We start from the raw sequence: 18,888 nt of genomic DNA, 5'->3' as shown, positions 1-18,888 counted from the left end.
AGTGGGAGGATTGACTGAGGTCAGGAGGTCAAGGCTGCAGTGAGCTGTGACTGCACCACTGCACTCTAGCCTGGGTGACAGAGCAAGACCCTGTCTCAAACAACAACAACAACAACAACAACAAAAAACAAATGCAGAGGTCAGAAAGTAGCTAGATAGGGATGCAGAAGCCCAAAGCTGCACAGTCCCTGGTCCCACCCACTTGTCTTAGAGATGGGGATGCTAATGCCTAGGGAAGGCAGGGCCCTGCTCAGGCCTCTCTCTCTCACAACAACATTCTTAATTTTGTCCCCGCCTCACTTGCTATCTTCGAGCCTCCTCTTCTTAATTGCAGACTCCATTTCGGGAATTGCTGCTTCGTAGAAGGAAGCTAGTCTGTGCGGGCACACACAGGGAAAATGTTGGATTAGTTCATAAATACCACACTTCGTAAGAACATCAAAGGAAACCCCAGGTTGTGGGGAGGCCCATTTCTTTTTCCACACAATTTTCTCCAGGGACCCCTTGGTTCTTCCCTGAGCTCACCCCAGACTGACCCACTGGGGCTGGTCCCAGGAACAGCTCATAAGAAGTGACCTACAGCCATGTCCCTCATTCAGATGGGCAAATAAGGCCCAGATAGACTCATACTAACAGAGGAATCAGAAGGCCACTCGGGACCCACTGAAGTTTGAGAAGCAGGTCCAAGATTACTTGCTTGTAATTTTCTTGCTCAAAAACTGTCAGTTAGCCAGGCACAGTGGCTCATGCCTGTAATCCTAGCACTTTGTGGGGCTGAGGCAGGAGGATTGCTTGAGCCAGGAGCTCAAGATCAGCCTGGGAAACAGGCTAGTGAAACTCCATCGCTACAAAAAATACAAAAATTAGCCAGGCATGGTGGTGCACACCTGTAGCCCCAGCTACTTGGGAGGCTGAGGCAGTAGGCCAGGAGGTCAAGGCTACAGTGAGCCATGATCACACCACTGCATTCCAGCCTGAGTGACAGAGTGAGACCCTGTCTCCAAAAAAAAAAAAAAAAAATTGTTCTGGCTGGGTGTGGTGGCTCACGCCTGTAATCCTAGCACTTTGGGAGACCAAGGTGGGTGGATTACTTAGAGGTCAGGAGTTTGAGACCAGCCTGGCCAACATGGTGAAACCCCGTCTCTACTAAAAATACAAAAATTAGCCAGGAGTGGTGGTGCATGCCTGTAATCCCAGCTACTCAGGAGGCTGAGGCAGGAGAATTGCTTGAACCTGGGAGGTGGAGGTTGCAGTGAGCCAAGATCGCACCACTGAACTCCAGCCTGGGCAACAGAGTGAGACTCTGTCTCAAAAAAAAAAAAAAAAAAAAAAAAAAAAAAATTGTTTTAACATGAAAAACTCAACACAATATTTGTATTTGGTCAAAATAGGCTAAATGTTCTCATTTTTTCCAATTCCATTGGAAATGATAAAAAGTATATTAAAATAAAAAATAATTAAAAGATTTAAGAAAAAAGTAAATGTATCATAGTTTCTACATTGGCTTATGAGTTAAGCCAGTTAGCACTGTTTCTATAACTTTTTAATTAACTAATTAAATTTTTTTTTGAGACAAAGTCTAGTTATATTACCCAGGCTGGTTTTGACCTCCTGGGCTCAAACGATCTTCCTGCCTCAGCCTCCCAAGACGCTGAGATTACAGGTACCTGGCTTAAAACTTTTATAAAATTAAGGCTGTGCATGGTGGCTTATGCCTGTAATCCCAGCACTGTGGGAGGCTGAGGTGGGCAGATCACTTGAGGTCAGGAGTTTGAGACCAGCCTGGCCAACATGGGAAACCCTGTCTCCACTAAAAATACGAAAATTAGCTAGGCATGGGGGTGGGCATCTGTAATCCCAGCTACTCAGGAGGCTGAGGAGGGAGAATCGCTTGAATCTGGGAGATGGGGGTTGCAGTGAGCCGAAATCGTGCCACTGCACCCTAGCCTGGGTGACAGAGTGAGACTGTCCCAAAAAAAAAAAAAATTGTAAAATTAAAAATAATTTATGTGAAATTATTTTCAAATAAATATAATTATACTAATAAAAAAAAAGAAAAACAACTGCTAGCAGCTCCCTACCTCTTATGATAGCAAACCATAATTATTCTCTCTGGTACATCCATATCTGTCACAGTATAGCCAATCTTGCTTCTCACCTTGGTGATTTCATACCACCCTTTCCCAACTCAAATTCAAACTCTCCATCCCAGCTGCACAACCCCTCAACATTCTTCCAGAGATCAGCACTCCCACAGCCCTCTGGCTTCCTCTCAGGCTAATGCTGGCCACTGCTCTTCTCTTCTTTCTCCTCATTCTCCTCCTCCTCCATGCAGCATTCCAGGCTCACCTCCTCCCGTGCACTTCCTGATCATGCTCACTCATGGGAATTCTTCCTTTCCAGAACTAGACGCACTGCATGTGGAATATATTGCCCTGTTGCCCTGGCAAGTGAAACTGCAGCTGCCTCTTTTCTGTGGTATAATTCTTCCCCCAAACATCTTAAGCTTCCCAAAGCCGGAACTCCAGCTTAAGTGTCTAGGTTGGTGCTGAATTTGGAGCAAGTCCTCTGTAAACACGTGCCTGTCAATTGGCTGGTTTCTGGCAATGTCTATCCTACTACAATGCTGTACATAACAAAGGGTAACACGGGCCCTACTAGGCCCACAGCATAGCCCAGAAAATGACAGAGAGGGCAGTTTGGCCTAAACAGGTTCAGCTGTTGCCAGGATATGTTGCTGGTGGGAGAGTAAACTGGAACAACCCCTATGGAGGGCGATTTGGCAAGATCTATGGAAATTAAAAATGTACATACCATCTGTCCTTGCTAGTCTACTTCTAGGAATTATTCCTCAGATATACTCACAGAGGTACCAAATAATGTGTGTGCAAAGTTATTCTTTGTAATTTTTTTTTTTGAGACAGAGTCTCGCTCTGTTGCCCAGGCTGGAGGGCAGTGGTGTAATCCCTGCTCACTGCAACCTCCGCCTCCCGGTTTCAAGCAATTCTCCCACCTCAGCCTCCCGAATAGCTGGAATTACAGGCGCGTGCCACCACATCCAGGTAATTTTTGTATTTTTAGTAGAGGTAGGGTTTCACCATGTTGGCCAGGCTGGTCTCGAACTCCTGACCCCAAGTGGTCCGCCTGCCTTGGCCTCCCAAAGTGCTGGAATTACAGCCATGAGCCACTGCGCCTGGCCTCTGTAGTATTTTTTTTGTATAGCAAACAACTGAAAAAAACCTAAAGGACCATCTATGGGATCTGGTATTCCATACAGTGGAATTCTACCCAGCCATACAAAAGACATTAGAGAAAGGGTGCTTAATGCACTGATATGGCACCACTGTTAAGTAAAAAAGTAAAATGCAAACAGTAAATACTCATAATATGCCAGCCTTAAATTTTTTAAAAGGAGGGAGACATATATTGTGCATAGTTGCTCATATGTGCATATATATTTGCATATCTCTGGAAAATTCTACCAAAAAAACCCTAATGACGATGGCTGTATGTGAATAATAGAACTGGGAAAGCAGAAAGGGAGACTTTCCAGTGTGTATTTTATACTTTTTGAGTTTTGAACCATGTGAATATATTATTTATTCACAAAAGGGCAGAAAGAGATACACTCAGCTACACTTGGGTAGATGGGAGAGGAAGGAGGAAAAAGGTTATTTTGAGAGGGATTATCAACAAAGCTGATTGGGCAACTGTAACCACTTTCAGAGAGGCCTGGAGAACTGAGCTGGCTGTATTTGCTCAGCAGGGCGTTCCTGGCCTCCAGCACACCTGGAGCAGGCTGGGTCAGCCCCAGGGTGTTCGTGGGTCAAAGGCAGTGTTGCCTTTAGTCAAAAGTGCTTCCCTTTCTTCCTCCTCACCCTGAGATGGGTATAGCTTCTCCCCTGCCTCTGCTGTCCCTTGCAGTAAAGTCAGCTCTTCCAAAACTTATCCCTTTCCCGTCTCCAAAGAGCCTTTCAAAAGCAATCTGTGCCACATTTGGGGAAACACTTTAACAAAATGGGAAAATGCCTATGATAAGCGAAAATATGCAAAGTACAAAATTCTAAGAATAGTATGATTTCTTATGGTGATTTAAATTTCCTACTTTTCTGGATTTTCCAAATGTCCTACAAGCACATGCTGCTTTTATCATGAGAAAAGATACCTTTTTAAAAAAGTGGACAGCTACATACCCCTCTCTTCTGGGGAAAATGCCGGGCAGCAGGTTATCCTAACATTCTCTGGGAGGCTCAGTAACACTAATGTCTGATTTTTATAAGGTGAGGCGACCAGGGAGGGGTCACAGCACCAGCTGCCATCTCTGGCACATGTAAGGACTAGATAAATGTTTTGTTAAATGGGTGAGTAAATGACAGAATGGACAGGCAGCTGAATGGACGGAGTTGGGCAGCTCCCAGAAGCTGCTACAAATGGTGGGGAGTCTTGCCTTGCTAGAGTGACAATCAGAGGCCACTGGGAAGAGGCCTGTGCCCACAACTGCCAGGCAATATACAGGTTGCCAACCCTTTTACCCTGGCCTGGAATGCCCATACCCACCCCTTTCTTACTGCACAAGCAACAGATACTCTTGGTGCTAAGAGGGCAAAGTGGGTCTGCCTCCCTCGCTCATATTCTCTTTCACATCTGTCTCCATCCCACCAGGATCTTTCTAACAGCTCCTTTGGATAAAAGCCTCCAGGGGCTCCCCACTGCCTACAGCATAAAGGCCCTGCCAGCACATCCCAGGCTCCTCACAATCTGACTTCTACTGACTTACTCAAAGTGGGCTCTTGTTACTGGATTGTTTTCCTGCTGTTCTGTGTGTCCCCACCCTCTGCCTCATGTCACACTTCACTCCCCGGCTCTCTCTCTGGGCCTCTGCATGCTTCACTTCACCTGCCTAGGATGCCCTTCCTGCTATGGGAACTTTTTTTTTGTCTGGAAGATAACTGTTCCTTCAAGACATCCCTCAAGGGTGATCTCCCAGCTCCCAGTGTTGCTTCCTAGTGTGTGTTCCCCCCAGGCTACTCTATTGAACTGAAACTGTTCTTCTTGGTTGTGTTTTTTTTTTTTTTTTTTTTTGAGATGGAGTCTTGCTCTGTCACCCAGGGTGGAGTGCAGTGGTGCGATCTCAGCTCACTGCAACCTCCGCCGCCCGGGTTCAAGTGATTCTCCTGTTTCAGCCTCCTCAGTAGCTGGGACTACAGGTACATGCTGCCATGCCCAGCTAATTTTTGTATTTTTAGTAGAGACGGGGTGTCACCATGTTGGTCAGGCTGGTCTTGAACTCCTGACCTCAGGTGATCCACCCGCCTCGGCCTCCCAAAGTGCTGGGATTACAGGCATGAGCCAACGCACCCGGCCCATTGTATGTGTGTGTGTGTGTACTTTTTTTTCCCCTACCCTATCCTGGTCTTGGCCAAAAATGGAAGTGCTTCTAAAATGCAGGCTCCACACAAGCAGGAGGCTTATCTGTCATTTTCACTGCTGCATCCCCAGGCTGGAAGAGGGACTGGCACATTCTAAGCACCCAGTAAATATTTGTTAAATGAGTAAATATTTGTTGAATTACTGCATAAGCCAGTACCCCTATTTCAACAGCCAGAACTACCACCATACCTGTAACAAAAGTCGTGCTTCTGGAAGGTCTGGCAAGCCAAAGGGAAGATATCCAGAAAGGCCCAAAGTGTGGTGCAGGTATCACAAAGGTAGAGAACAATGTCCTTTAATTCCTGTTGCCAAAAGAATACACTGCATTATTCTCCTCTGCCCACACATACAGATCTGCAGAGCATCTGAGACAACATTAAAACAGTCAGGGTCCCAAACAGGCAGGATGTTATATGGGAGGAAAAGAACACTGGAGGTCCCAGGCAAAGCCTGGCTGGTCCATCTTCAGAAGCACGATCTGGGTGAGTCACCTAACCTCTCTAAGCCTCAGGTCATTGCTCCAATGGCCTTACACCCAATCACCGCTAGGGTTACTTCCAGTTCTAAGATAATACAGTTCCCTCTTCTAAGCTAAAGGAAAACCAACTCTTGAATCTGAAGACATCATGCAAAGAAGGAACATCCGAGGCAGGACAAGAATATTAAGTCCATAGGTTTTTCACATCTTGAAGAGGACATACAAACACTTTCTTCTAAGTTTCTTACACACTTTCCTGGTTCTCATGACAACTCTGAAAAGTAGGCTGGGAAGCTACTGAGGATCTTTATTTTACAGATAAGGAAACCGAGGTTCCGAGAGGTAAAATGATTTGCTCCCACAGCACCTGCCATGTGCCCTTCTGAAATAAGATCACCATCTCCAGGAGGACAGCTCATAGCTGCCTTGTTCCTGTTCTATCTCCAGGGCTTAGGGCAGCACCTGACACATGTCGAGGCTTCCTGAATGTTTGCCTTCTATCTGTCACCCTTGTCAACTCTAAATTCCATGAGCGCATGGGCCAGTCTGCTTTTGTTTACTGCTTTATCTCCAGGCATAGCACAGGGTCTGGCACATGCTCGGGACTCCTCAATATAAGTCCACTGAACGAATGGCTTAATGGATAACGCACAAATGAACATGTCAAACTGAAATAAATGAGGACTGAATTCTTATTCCCTGGTTCTTTCCACTACTCTATAAATGAAGCTCCCAGAGAGAAATACAAGCCAGCTGAAAATGCTCTAAACCTGTGTGATGGGACATAATAGTTGCTCACTGTGCTGGGGGAAGGGGCCCTGGGCAGGGAAGAGGCCACTGGGTTGTCTACTGGGGCAATCTTCCCAGCCTCTGGGTAGCTAGGCCCTGGTTGGAGGGACCCAGCAGGAAAGAGACTGGGCTGAAGGGCAACCTTACCAGGAGAGGCATGTCGCTGGGGGTCAATCGGCCCTTCTCCTCGAGCTTCTGGGGTGTGGTACTGGCCCCGTCCCCTTGCAAACCACAGTGCTGGAGGATATTGCTGAAGACCTGTGAAAGACAAGAACGGGCTCTCTCACATCATACTGAATCAGGGCTAGGACCCCTGGCCACAGCCAGGGTCAGGTGATCTGAAAATTGCCTTGGAGTTTCTAGACTATTTACCCATGTTTCTAGGATATAAGCTGAGACAATTACCTTCTCCAAGAGTGAGGTCAGAGTAAAAACTATGTAAGACGGGGATGATGGGAGCATCCTTCTTAAAGGAGGGCGAAGAGGATTAAAAAGACAACCTGGGGCCAGCTGTGGTGGCTCACTCCTGTAATCCCCAAACTTTGGGAGGCCAAGGATAGGGGATCATTTGAGGCCAGAAGTTCAAGACCAGCCTGGGCAACATAGTGAGACCCCCATCTCTACAAATTTTTTTTTAAATTAGCTGGGTAAGATGGTGTGTACCTGTAATCCCAGCAACTGAGCCCACGAGTTCAAGGCTGCAGTGAGCTATGATTATGCCACTGCACTCTAGCCTCAGTGACAGAGCAAGACCTTGCCTTAAAAAAAAAAAAAAAAAAAAAAAATCTCCCAGAATCCTGTAGATATTATCTGACAGTATAGGCCAGGCAAGTATGATAATGAACATTTAAGATACACCTTTAGCAATGTATAAGAAATCTTTAGAACCCCTGTAGATGGCTATTTATGGAAACTACATTGAAAATAAGACAAAACGGCTGGGCGCGGTGGCTCACACTTGTAATCCCAGCACTTTGGGAGGCCGAGGCGGGCGGATCACGAGGTCAGGAGATCGAGACCACGGTGAAACCCCGTCTCTACTAAAAATACAAAAAAAAAAATTAGCCGGGCGTGGTGGCGGGCGCCTGTAGTCCCAGCTACTCGGAGAGGCTGAGGCAGGAGAATGGCATGAACCCAGGAGGCGGAGCTTGCAGTGAGCTGAGATTGCGCCACTGCACTCCAGCCTGGGTGACAGCGAGACTCCATCTCAAAAAAAAAAAAAAAAAAAAGAAAAGAAAATAAGACAAATCAACAGAGGAAAACAGTCCATCATAGGCACTAAACTGACTGTGCCATTTTTAAGGAGGCTAGCATGTAAGGATTCCAAAACTTACTGTGAACAGTGGATATCTCTTGCTGGTGGGATTATGAAGGAATGATAATGTTCCTCTTTCATTTTTTATTTTCCGAATTTTCTACAATGAACATTATTTCATGAAATAATTTTGTAAAACTTTAAAGCTACTTTTTGAGAAACACTGGTCTCTTACAGGGATATCCTTAGAGGCATATGGCTGTTGGCAAGCAACAAAAAATGCAAGCCAAACTCTGCCTGTATGAGCGCCAGCCAGCCAGCCCTTAGGCTTAAGTCTTGTTCAAAAAGGAAAAGGGCAAATTTAAAGAGGTGTAGTCAGGGGTAAGACAAAGAGACTGTCTGGGGAGATGCGGGAGTCAGGGAATAAACATTTCCTCAGCTCCTCCAGGAAAGTCAGGAATCACCATTAAGTTGGGGAGGTGGCCTATCCCCCAAGCTCAACCTCCCCTGCACAGGGCCAAGAGCCGGTACCTGAAGGATGGTAGGCAGGGTTTCATCCAGGTCACTGTAGTAACTTGGCTGCTGTGTAAAGATGTTTCCTAAAAAGAGAAGAGAAAGGTTGGAATTGAGAAAAGGTGGGGGCTCAGGGGAGTGAAAAGGACACATTACAAATGGTTGCCAGCAGGTCTGTGACCTTTCTCCCTTTTCCTAATCCTATCTGCAGCTAGGACCTAGGACGAGTCCTGGCCCCAGGCCCTGCTGGCACTGAGCTTTGGCCCAGCCTAGAAACTTCCCCAGGGTGAGGGAGGGACCTTGCTCAGTATGACTTAACCTTTTAAGTACCTCTGCCTAGTGAATTACATAAAAGACCTGCCCTGGTCAAACCAGCTCACCCTGATGTCCCCAAGGAATCATCACACTTGGGTACCCTGCCTCCTATGACAGCTTTGGCTCTGCAAGTTGGAGTTAGTCATCCAGGAAAATTAGCACATAGGATTTCTTTGCTCAAGAAACATGGACGCAATAATCCAGGACTATCCAATAATATGAGGAGATTCCAGGGAGATACTTCTCTGGAAATTTCATACCTTTCACTTTTAGATATGCTAACCATATTAATCCATCCTATTCCAAGGTGAGAGGCCTGAGAAGGACTTGGAGATAGATTTACCATACACTTGCAGTTGTTCCTATATGATGAAGCTTGTCTCCGAGTGTTTACTATTCTCCAAGTGCTGCCGCTGTGAGTGAGTAGGTTCGAGTATATGGTAACTGGAACAGAAACCAAGTGTTCCGGCTGCCCAAATGGCAAGAGAGGGAGAGAGGGAGAGAGGGAGGGAGGGAGGGAAGATCACAGCTAGCTTGGGGACATGACAATGTGAAATGCCAATGCCCTTAAGAGGCCAGGGTTCTCGGCCCCCTATAATCCCAGCATCTAAGGCTGGCTGATGGTCAGGATGTTCTGAATTCTAGGTGTTCTCTGCCTTTGGGCAGGTCTGTCCTTGGTTTCCTTATTGATGACCCTGCAGCCCTTGCTGGACCCTGGAGGATTTAAAAAATGAATGAGTTCAAAAACCAGATGGGGCTGGGTGAGTAAGCAAGTCACTAGGTGGCTGGACTTTCTGTAAGCACTTTCCTGGATGCCACTGCATTTCTTGATTCCAGAAAGCTGAGTTTTACCAGCCCAGACTTGCTCAGCACCTCCCACCTCCAGATGGGTGCTGATCCCATAACCTGTGAAGGTGTGCCCAGACCATCTGCACCCACCTCCTACTCCTGACAGTCAAGGAATGACAGAGGTATCTCCCCACCAAACTCTGTTCTTCCTAAAAAACCCTCAAGGTTAAGTCCAAACTCCTGACCATGGCACAAAAGGCCCTGTGAGATCTGGCCTCTGCTGGTATCCCAGGCCACCCTTTCCCCCTTCCCTACACTACACTCCTCCCTCACACCATTCTCAATGTCAGAAAACCATCCCTGTCCCCGCCTTCTGTTTGGAGTGCCTTCCTAGAGCTAACTCCACCATAAGGCAGGTGTCACCTCCTCCACGCAGTGCTCCTGACCCAGGCATTAGGAGAGGTCTCCTCTCACAACCCCCAGGGCCATACCATATTCTCTAAAGCATCCCAACCACCTCGCACTGGGGAGGCACCCTCTCATGATCCTTCTAGTGCTGCAGCCTGAATAAAGCGAGATTTTGGCCAGGCGCGGTGGCTCACGCCTGTAATCCCAGCACTTTGGGAGGCCGAGGCGGGCGGATCACGAGGTCAGGAGATCGAGACCATCCTGGCTAACACGGTGAAACCCCGTCTCTACTAAAAATACAAAAAATTAGCCGGGCGAGGTGGCAGGCGCCTGTAGTCCCAGCTACTCGGGAGGCTGAGGCAGGAGAATGGCGTGAACCCCGGGGGGCGGAGCCTGCAGTGAGCCGAGAACGCGCCACTGCACTCCAGCCTGGGTGAAAGAGCGAGACTCCGTCTCAAAAAAAAAAAAAAAAAAAAAAAAAGCGAGATTTTACATGCATCAGTATAGATCAAATTTCATACTCTATTCTTGGGGTCTTCTAAGTCCCTTTCCTCACCTTCATCTGATTCTAATGACAATGACGATCTAACTTTTGATCTCCTAAAGAAATAATAAAAATGTATGGAATAGCAATGGCATCCTTTGAAATGTCCCTTCTCAGATGAAAGCAGTTCAGAAACCCAGGGTGAATGGAGATACTGCCAAGTAGATCACTGCAGTCCACAACTGGGCCAAGGCCCAAGTCATTCCTGGTTTGCAAAGCAGTGCCGAGAGTCTAACTGAAAGGGCTTGCTTTCAAAATTATACTTGTTGATGCACAATACCAGCCTTGAAAGTTAAAAAAAAAAGTTAGGCAGGGGATAGGGATAGGTACTCTGGAGGCCAAGGTGGGAGGATCGCTTGGAAAAAAAAAAAAAAGGCAAGGTAAGGAACTGGGCTTCTACTCACAGAACACTCAGCCAGTCCCCTTTCTCCCACCTTCTTTCACTTGTCAATCCTCTTACAAGTGATCACTTTGCCTGAGTTTCCGCGGTATAGAAATTGGAGGCTGCCCCTTCTTGTGCCTTCTGCTCAAAGGTTAAAAAGAGAGCTGCTGTGTATGTGTGTATGAGAGAGACAGAAACTGCAGGCCCCTTTCTGCATCACTCCCTGCCTCCAAACACACACACACACACACACACACACACACACACACACACACACACACACACACACAGAGTGAAGGGGCTCCTGAGGCCTGGTCCTGACTTCTTTTGTGCTGACTCCCCTCTAGGAGCCAAAGATGGGGCTCTTCTTAATAAGCCAGTTTAGGGTTCTCAACCTCAAGGTCTGAGAACTCTTAAAAACACCTCAGAATCTATGAGGGAGGACATTTTTCTGGACAGAAGTTTTCATCTGATTCTCAAAGGAGTCAATGATCTGGATGATTAGGAGCCCAGGCAGTAAGTGAGTAGGCTTTCTCACTCTCCCATCACCACGCAGTCCCCTCTGGATACCTGCAGCCATCTTACACCCAATAGGTCCCATGCCGAACCTGGCCTCTACCCAAAGCTCCCTCTCCCACCTCCCAAAGGGCCTTTTTCCTGCAACCAACACCTGTTCCAGCTGACCTCACCAAGCCCTGCTTAAATCTGCTTCCTGGATTTCCTTTTCTTCCCCAGCAGCCCAGCCAGGCTCTCACCTTCAAACCCACACAGATGCGCCCACCTCCTACAAGGCCTCCTGTCTCCACCCTCCCCACCTGCATGTGGCCAGATGAATCTTGTTACCAGATGGCTCCTTGCCCTGCTCCAACCTCCTGGAGGCTCCACGGTCTCATCACAGTAAGAGCTCATGCTTACCAATGGCTGTGACATGCCAGGCACGGTGCTGAGCACTCTACTCATGCTATCTCAACAACCCAATTTGTTTTTTTTTTTTTTTTTGAGGCGGAGTTTCGCTCGTTGCCCAGGCTGGAGTGCAATGGCACAATCTCGGCTCGCTGCAACCTCCGCCTCCCAGGTTCAAGTGATTCTCCTGCCTCAGCCTCCCGAGTAGTTGAGATTACAGGTGCCTGCCACCATGCCCGGCTAATTTTTTGTATTTTTAGTAGAGATGGGGGTTCACCATATTGGCCAGGCTGGTCTCAAACTCCTGACCTCAGGTGATCCACCCACCTCGGCCTCCCAAAATGCTAAGATTACAGGCGTGAGCCACCACACCTGGCCTCAACAACCCAATGTAATCCCTGCACCCATCCTATGGGTAGGTATATTATTAGTCTTCCCATTCTGCAGATGAAAAAACTGGGGCTTAGAGTAGTTAATTGACTTGGTTAAGGGGACACAGTCAGGAATAGAGCTGTGATGTGAATTAGGCAATTCAATTTCAGAGCCCCTGTCTTCTTAGCCACCAAGCAACACCGCTCCCCAAGTGCTAAAGCCTGGCATGAAGCCCTTCCCAATCCGGCTCCAAGGCTCCAAATCCCCCTCCCCCGTCTCCTGCCGCTGCCCTCTTGGAATGCTCTACTCTCTAAGCAAACTGGCCTAAGAATTGTTTCTATAACTGTGCCTTCTGGTGCTCACTCGCTCCACCCTCTCAATATGTGGTAAAATTACTAGGAGTCTTTCTTAGTCAGGGTCTAAGAGACAGGATCTCACTTTGTCACCCAGGCTGGAGTGCAGTGGTGTGAACATAGTTCACTACAGCTTCAACATCCTAGGCTCAAGGCATCCTCCCGAATCAGCCTCCAGAGTAGCTGAGACTACAGGGGCATGCCACCACGCCTGACTAATTTTTAATTTTTTGTAGAGACAGGGTGTGGCTCTGTTTCCCAGGCTAGAAAAAAAAAGATTAACTGATGATCAGGAAATAATTAGATATGAATGAGAAACCAGAGATTATTCCAATGAAAATGTTGGATACGCCGGGCGCAGTGGCTCACGCCTGTAATCCCAGCACTTTGGGAGGCCGAGGTGGGCGGATCACAAGGTCAGAAGTTCGAGACCAGCCTGACCAACATGGTGAAACCCCGTCTCTACTAAAAATGTAAAAATTAGCTGGACGTGGAGGCGCACGCTTGTAATCCCAGCTACTTGGGAGGCTGGGGCAGGAGAATTGCTTGAACCCGGGAGGAGGAGGTTGCAGTGAGCCAAGATTGTGCCACTGCATGCTAGCCTGGGCAACAGGGCGAGACTCCCTCTCAAAAAAAAAAAAAAAAAAAGAAAATGTTGGATGCAAAATTTCTTTTTTCTTTTTGAGACAGAGTCTCGCACTGTCGCCCAGGCTGGAGTGCAATGGCATCATCTTGGCTCACTGCAACCTCTGCCTCCTGGGTTAACACGATTCTCCTACCTCAGCCTCCCAAGTAGCTGGGATTACAGGTGCACACCGCCACACCTGGCTAATTTTTTGTATTTTTAGTAGAGACAGGGTTTCACTATGTTGGCCAGATTGGTCACGAACTCCTGACCTCGTGATTTGCCTGCCTCAGCCTCCCAAAGTGCTGGGGTTACAGGCGCGAGCCACCTCGCCTGGCTGCAAAATTTCATATACATTATGACCGAGTATGGTTTAAGAAAAATATAGAGAAAAGACTAGAAGGAAAAAACAACCAAATGGTTGTTTCTTGTAGAAATCTGGTAACTGCTTTCCTGCTTCACTATACTTTATATCCTTTCAAAATTTCTTAAATTAACACGTATTATCTTTACCATTAAGAAAAAAAAAGGCTGGGCGCAGTGGCTCACGCCTGTAATCCCAACACTTTGGGAGGCTGAGGCGGGCAGATCACCTGAGGTCAGGAGTTCAAGACCAGCCTGACCAACATGGAGAAACTCCATCTCTACTAAAAATACCTGTAATCCCAGCTACTTCGGAGGCTGAAGCAGGAGAATCACTTGAACCCGGGAGGTGGAGGTTGCGGTGAGCTGAGATTGCACCATTGCACTCTAGCCTGGGCAACAAGAGCGAAACTCTGTCTCAATAAACAAACAAAAAAAGAAGGAAGGAAAGAATAAAGGAAAGTGACCATTATAAGGGATAACTCAGTTTTGTAACTAGGTATTTAGAAGACTGTGTCCTACAGTCTCCAGGTGAGGAGAGCTGGCAAGGGCATCCAGGGTGAACACCTCTCTGTGCTGGGCCCAACTCCATGAGCTACAATTCAAAGAGGAATTCACTGGGGCGCTCCCCCTGTAACATCCCACAGTGCTTCTGTTTCTTTTTTTCTTATTTGTGTGTGTGTGTGTGTACGTGTGTGTGTGTGTGTGTGTGTGTGTGTGTGTATAAAGAGGAACCTCTAAAAAAACTGCTTGTTTTTGATCAAACCTTCTGGCCCTCTGCCTGCTAATGGGATCCAACTGCTAATGTCCGTTCCTTTTGCAACCCAGAAGAGCCCTCTCTGAACTCCGTCCCTACCTGCTCTCAGCAACAATGCAAATCATGACATTTTTGACACAGTGCCATCATCCCTGAAGCACGGAGTTGCAGAGCAAGAGCTTGAAAGTTTACATACGTCCCGGCTGGGCCACTTATTAGTCATATCCTCTCAGGCAAGTCCCCTACATTTTAACCTCAGTTTCCTCATCTGTAAGTGGGGATGATGACACCACTTATCTCACAGGGCTGCTGTGAGGATCCAATTGACATAACATATGTGGAGTGCTTGGCAGAATGCCGGGTCCCCAGAACATGCTCCAATAAAGGTTAGCTTAGTTATCACTGCTGTTCTTACATTCATCGCCAAAGGAAACTTCCCCATTCCTATGTTTGACGCATGGCCAATTGCGTAATACTAATAAACTCCCAAGGCAGAATGGTGGCTTACACTGTAATCTCAGCTGTTCAGGAAGCTAAAGCAGGAGGATCACTTGAGGCCAGGAGTTCGAGACCAGCTGGAACAACATAGTGAGACCCCATCTACTAAAAAAATTTTTTTTAATTCGCCAGGCATGGTGGCGTGCACCTGTAGTCCCAGGTATCTGGGAGGCTGAATTGGGGGGATAGCTTGAGTCCAGGAATGTGAAGCTGCAGTGAGATATAATTGTGCCACTGCACTCTTGCCTGAGTGACAGAGCAAGGCTTTGTCTTTTTTTTTTTTTTTTTTTTGAGATGGAGTCTTGCTCCATCTCAAACACTGCAACTTCTGCCTCCTAGGTTCAAGTGATTCTCCTGAAAAACAAAACAAAACAAAACCAAACAAAAAAAAACCAAACTTCCAGATCCTTGAGGAACTCTCTGGTACACAGTTTTGTTTCCACCTCCCTAGGTAGTGTCACTACCTAGTCATTTTGAGGTGACACTCATATATCTGTTAAGCAATTTCCCAAGACTCCCTGCCCCTATCGCCCTGAGTCCCTGGGCACTGTCAAAGTGCTGGCCTTTGCAACCTTTAGTTTGGCATGTGGGGGCCATCTCGGTGCATCCTCCCAGTCCCGCATCCTACACACCTATCATCTTCCGGAGCAGTGGTGAGTTGCCTTTTCCAAAGAGCACGCAGAGGTCCAGGATCTTTGGAATGTCAAAGAGGAAGTTATTGTAGAGGATTTCTCCAAACGCAGAAGGGGAAATGAAGTGATCCTAAGGAAAAATGCAGAGAGAAAGGATAGAGATTTTCTGAACACTCCTACATTATAAATAGCAAACTTATGAGAAACCATCTTTGGGTCCATCAAATGGGGACTGGCTAATGATGCCTTATGCATAGACCTGGAGCAATGGCCATTCTCCCCTCTGCCTTTTTTTTTTTTTTTTAAATGTTAATCTGTCCATGTTTTTGTGTCTCTAGACTAAACATCCCCATGACTTTTAGAACTGGCTGTATTATCATGTCTTTTTTTTTTTTTTTTGAGACAGGGTCTGGCTCTGTTGCCCAGGCTGATGTGCAGTGGTGTAATCTCTGCTCACTGTGCTCACTGCAACCTCCACCTTGCCGGCTCAAGCCATTCTCCCACTTCAGTCTCTTGAGTAGCCGGGACTACAGGCACGTGCCACAATGCCTGGCTAATTTTTGTATTTTTTGTAGAGATAGGGTTTCCCTATATTGCCCAAGCTGGTCTTGAACTCCTGATCTCAAGCAATGAGCTTGCCTCAGCCTCCTAAAGTGCTGGGATTACAGGTGTGAGCCACAGTGCCCACCTCCCCTTTATTTTAAATTTTATTTTTTGAGACAGAGTCTTGCTCTGTTGCCCAGGCTGGAGTGCAGTGGCGCTATCTTGGCTCACTGCAACCTCCGCCTCCCAGGTTCAAGCAATTCTCCTGCCTCAGCCTCCCAAGTAGCTGGGATTACAGGAGCTCGCCACCATACCCAGCTAATTTTTGTATTTTTAGTAGAGACAGGGTTTCGCCATGTTGGCCATGCTGGTCTCGAACTCCTGACCTCAAATGATCCACCTGCCTCAGCCTCCCAAAGTGCTGGGATTACAGGCGTGAGCCACCACACCAGGCCCATTCTCTCTTTTAATGTAAAAAGAAACAAAGCATGAGATATATATATATATATATATATATCTTTTTTTTTTTTTTTTTTCTTTTGAGACGGAGTCTTGCTCTGTCGCCCAGGCTGGAGTGCAGTGGCGCAATCTCGGCTCACTGCAAGCTCTGCCTCCCGGGTTCACGCCATTCTCCTGCCTCAGCCTCTCCGAGTAGCTGGGACCACAGGCGCCCGCCACCACGCCCAGCTAATTTTTTGTATTTTTTAGTAGAGACGGGGTTTCACCGTGGACTCGATCTCCTGACCTCGTGATCCGCCCACCTCGGCCTCCCAAAGTGCTGGGATTACAAGCGTGAGCCACCGCGCCCGGCCAAAAGCATGCTATAAAACAGTCAGTTGGGAATTCATCCTGAAATATTTGCAGATAAATTAGTATGATATCGGGGATTGCTTTAAAATACTTCAGGAAAAAAGAGAACTAAGGGGAAGAGATAAAATGAGATTGGCAGAACGTTGATAATTGTTGAAGGGTACATGGGATTCACTGTACTTTGTAAATGAAAATTTTGTATTTGTGGCCAGATGCGATGACTCATGCCGGTAATCCCAGCACTTTGGGAGGCCGAGGCGGGCGGATCACGTGAGGTCAGGAGTTCGGGATCAGCCTGGCCAAAATGGTGAAATCCCATTTCTACTAAAAATACAAAAATTAGCTGGGAGTGGTGGCACATGCCTGTAATCCCAGCTACTTGGGAGGCTGAGGTAGGAGAATGCTTGAATCCAAGAGGCGGAGGTTGCAGTGAGCAGAGATCATGCCACTGCACTCCAGCCTGGGCAACAAGAGTGAAACTCTGTCTCAAAAAAAAAAAAAAAAAGAAAAGAAAATTTTGTATTTATGTATATTTGGAAATTCCCATTCTAGGCCAGGTGTGGTGGCTAGTGCCTATAATCCCAGCTACTTGGGAGGCTGAGAAGGGAGGACTGCTTGAGGCTAGGAATTCAAAACCAACCAGGGCAACATAGCAAGATCCTCTCTCTCCAAAAACATTTTTTAAATTAGCCAGTGTGATGGTGTCTGTAGTCCCAGCTACTTTGGAGGCTGAGGCTGGAGGATTCTTTGAGCTCAGGAGTTTGAGGCTGTGGGAAGCTATGATTGCACCACTGCACTCCAGCTTGGGTGACAGAGATTCTGTCTCTAAAAACAAAGAAAAAGGAAAAGAAAACATCCATATTATAACACTTTTTAAAAAGATCCTATTTTTTAAATACAACACACACACACACACACACACACACACACACACTCAAAGGGAACAAATTCCCTGAAGAAATATGCATGTAACAGGGTTGGGTGTAGTGACTCATGGCTGTAATTCCAGCACTTTGGGAGCCTGAGGTGGGAATATAACTTGAGTTCAGGAGTTCAAGACTAGCCTGAGAAACATAGCGAGACCTCGTCTCTACTAAAAATCAAATAAATTAGCCAGGCATGATGGTGCATGCCTGTATCTCAGCTATTTGGGGGGCTGAGGTGGGAGGATCACTTGAGCCTGGGAGATTGAAGCTGCAATGAGCTATAATCATGCCACTGCACTCCAGCCTGGGCAACAGAGTGACACCCTGTCTCAAAAAAAAGCAAAGAAAGAAAGATGCACCTAATAGTGGTTATTTTGCAGGGCAGAGATTTTGTCGGTGACATTCATATTTCCGCAATGTTTGGGTTGTTTAGAGACAGCAGTATTATTTTTAAAGTCAGGAAAAAACAGTAAAGATTTTTAAAAAGAGTACACAAGTTCCTTTAAGAAGTCAGAATTAATGTTTTTTCTCTCTGACGCACAAGTCAAGGCAGTCACGCGTCAGCTGGCAAAGGGCCCTCGGCTCTCTTTGATGGAAACACTGGGTGTAACGCAGACCAACCCAGTGAATTAGAGGATAAGGGAGGTGGCACAGATTTCTTCCCCAACAGTGGGAATAAAGATGGAGGAAAGACAAAGAGGAAACTCAATGCTTCCAAAGCCTTCCTTCCCAGGGGTGGAGAGCCCAGCACAGAGGTGTCGAGTGTCGGGTGATGACCTGTCATGGGATCAGTGGCTTACTTTGGATTCCTTGTGAGTGGACATGCGGAGGAAGGTGAGAAAAACACTTCGATGGAGGCGCTTCTGCATGTCAACAACCTCAGGGGCTGAGGCCACCCCCTCGTCGAATTTGCGGGGGACATAGCGCAGGTAGGAGTCCAGGCACTTCTGTAGAGTCTCGTCAAAGATCACCTAAATCAGGAGACAGAGGAGAGCAAGGATTTATCCCTTAGGCCCCAGGGGCTTGTGGGTGGACTGTGCAGGGGCTCAATGCCCATCAGCCCTGCCCTATTCCAAACACTCCGACCCCAAGGGACCAAGGAGGTATGAATGAGCCGAGGGCTAAACACAAGATTCTAAAATTGACACTTTGAAAGGTGTGTAAACATTAAGATTGTGATACAAGACAGAGCAATCCAAACCA

The 18,888-nt window shown here is 47.1% G+C and overlaps 1 protein-coding gene across 18 annotated transcripts in view; it reads right to left on the bottom strand.

The window, feature by feature from the left end:
- The window catches only part of ASCC2 (activating signal cointegrator 1 complex subunit 2), a 51,875-nt gene that overhangs the window by 19,254 nt on the left and 13,733 nt on the right, over positions 1-18,888 (bottom strand). For 12 of the 18 annotated variants that reach the window (XM_055254087.2, XM_055254086.2, XM_055254089.2 and 9 more), the window contains 6 exons: positions 18,486-18,656; positions 15,407-15,536; positions 8,484-8,551; positions 6,845-6,955; positions 5,620-5,732; positions 301-375 (listed from right to left, as the gene is read on the bottom strand). In XM_055254087.2, coding sequence (XP_055110062.2) covers positions 301-375; positions 5,620-5,732; positions 6,845-6,955; positions 8,484-8,551; positions 15,407-15,536; positions 18,486-18,656 — 668 coding nt within the window. Of the gene's footprint in view, positions 1-300; positions 376-5,619; positions 5,733-6,844; positions 6,956-8,483; positions 8,552-9,123; positions 9,428-15,406; positions 15,537-18,485; positions 18,657-18,888 lie in introns of those variants that run through there. The other 6 variants (XM_055254091.2, XM_055254098.2, XM_063623632.1 and 3 more) reach the window with 3 other exon arrangements.

This window comes from Symphalangus syndactylus, chromosome 18 (assembly GCF_028878055.3).
Source record: "Symphalangus syndactylus isolate Jambi chromosome 18, NHGRI_mSymSyn1-v2.1_pri, whole genome shotgun sequence".
In the NCBI taxonomy this organism is placed as follows: domain Eukaryota; kingdom Metazoa; phylum Chordata; class Mammalia; order Primates; family Hylobatidae; genus Symphalangus; species Symphalangus syndactylus.
This window is presented reverse-complemented; position numbering and strand designations above follow the sequence as displayed.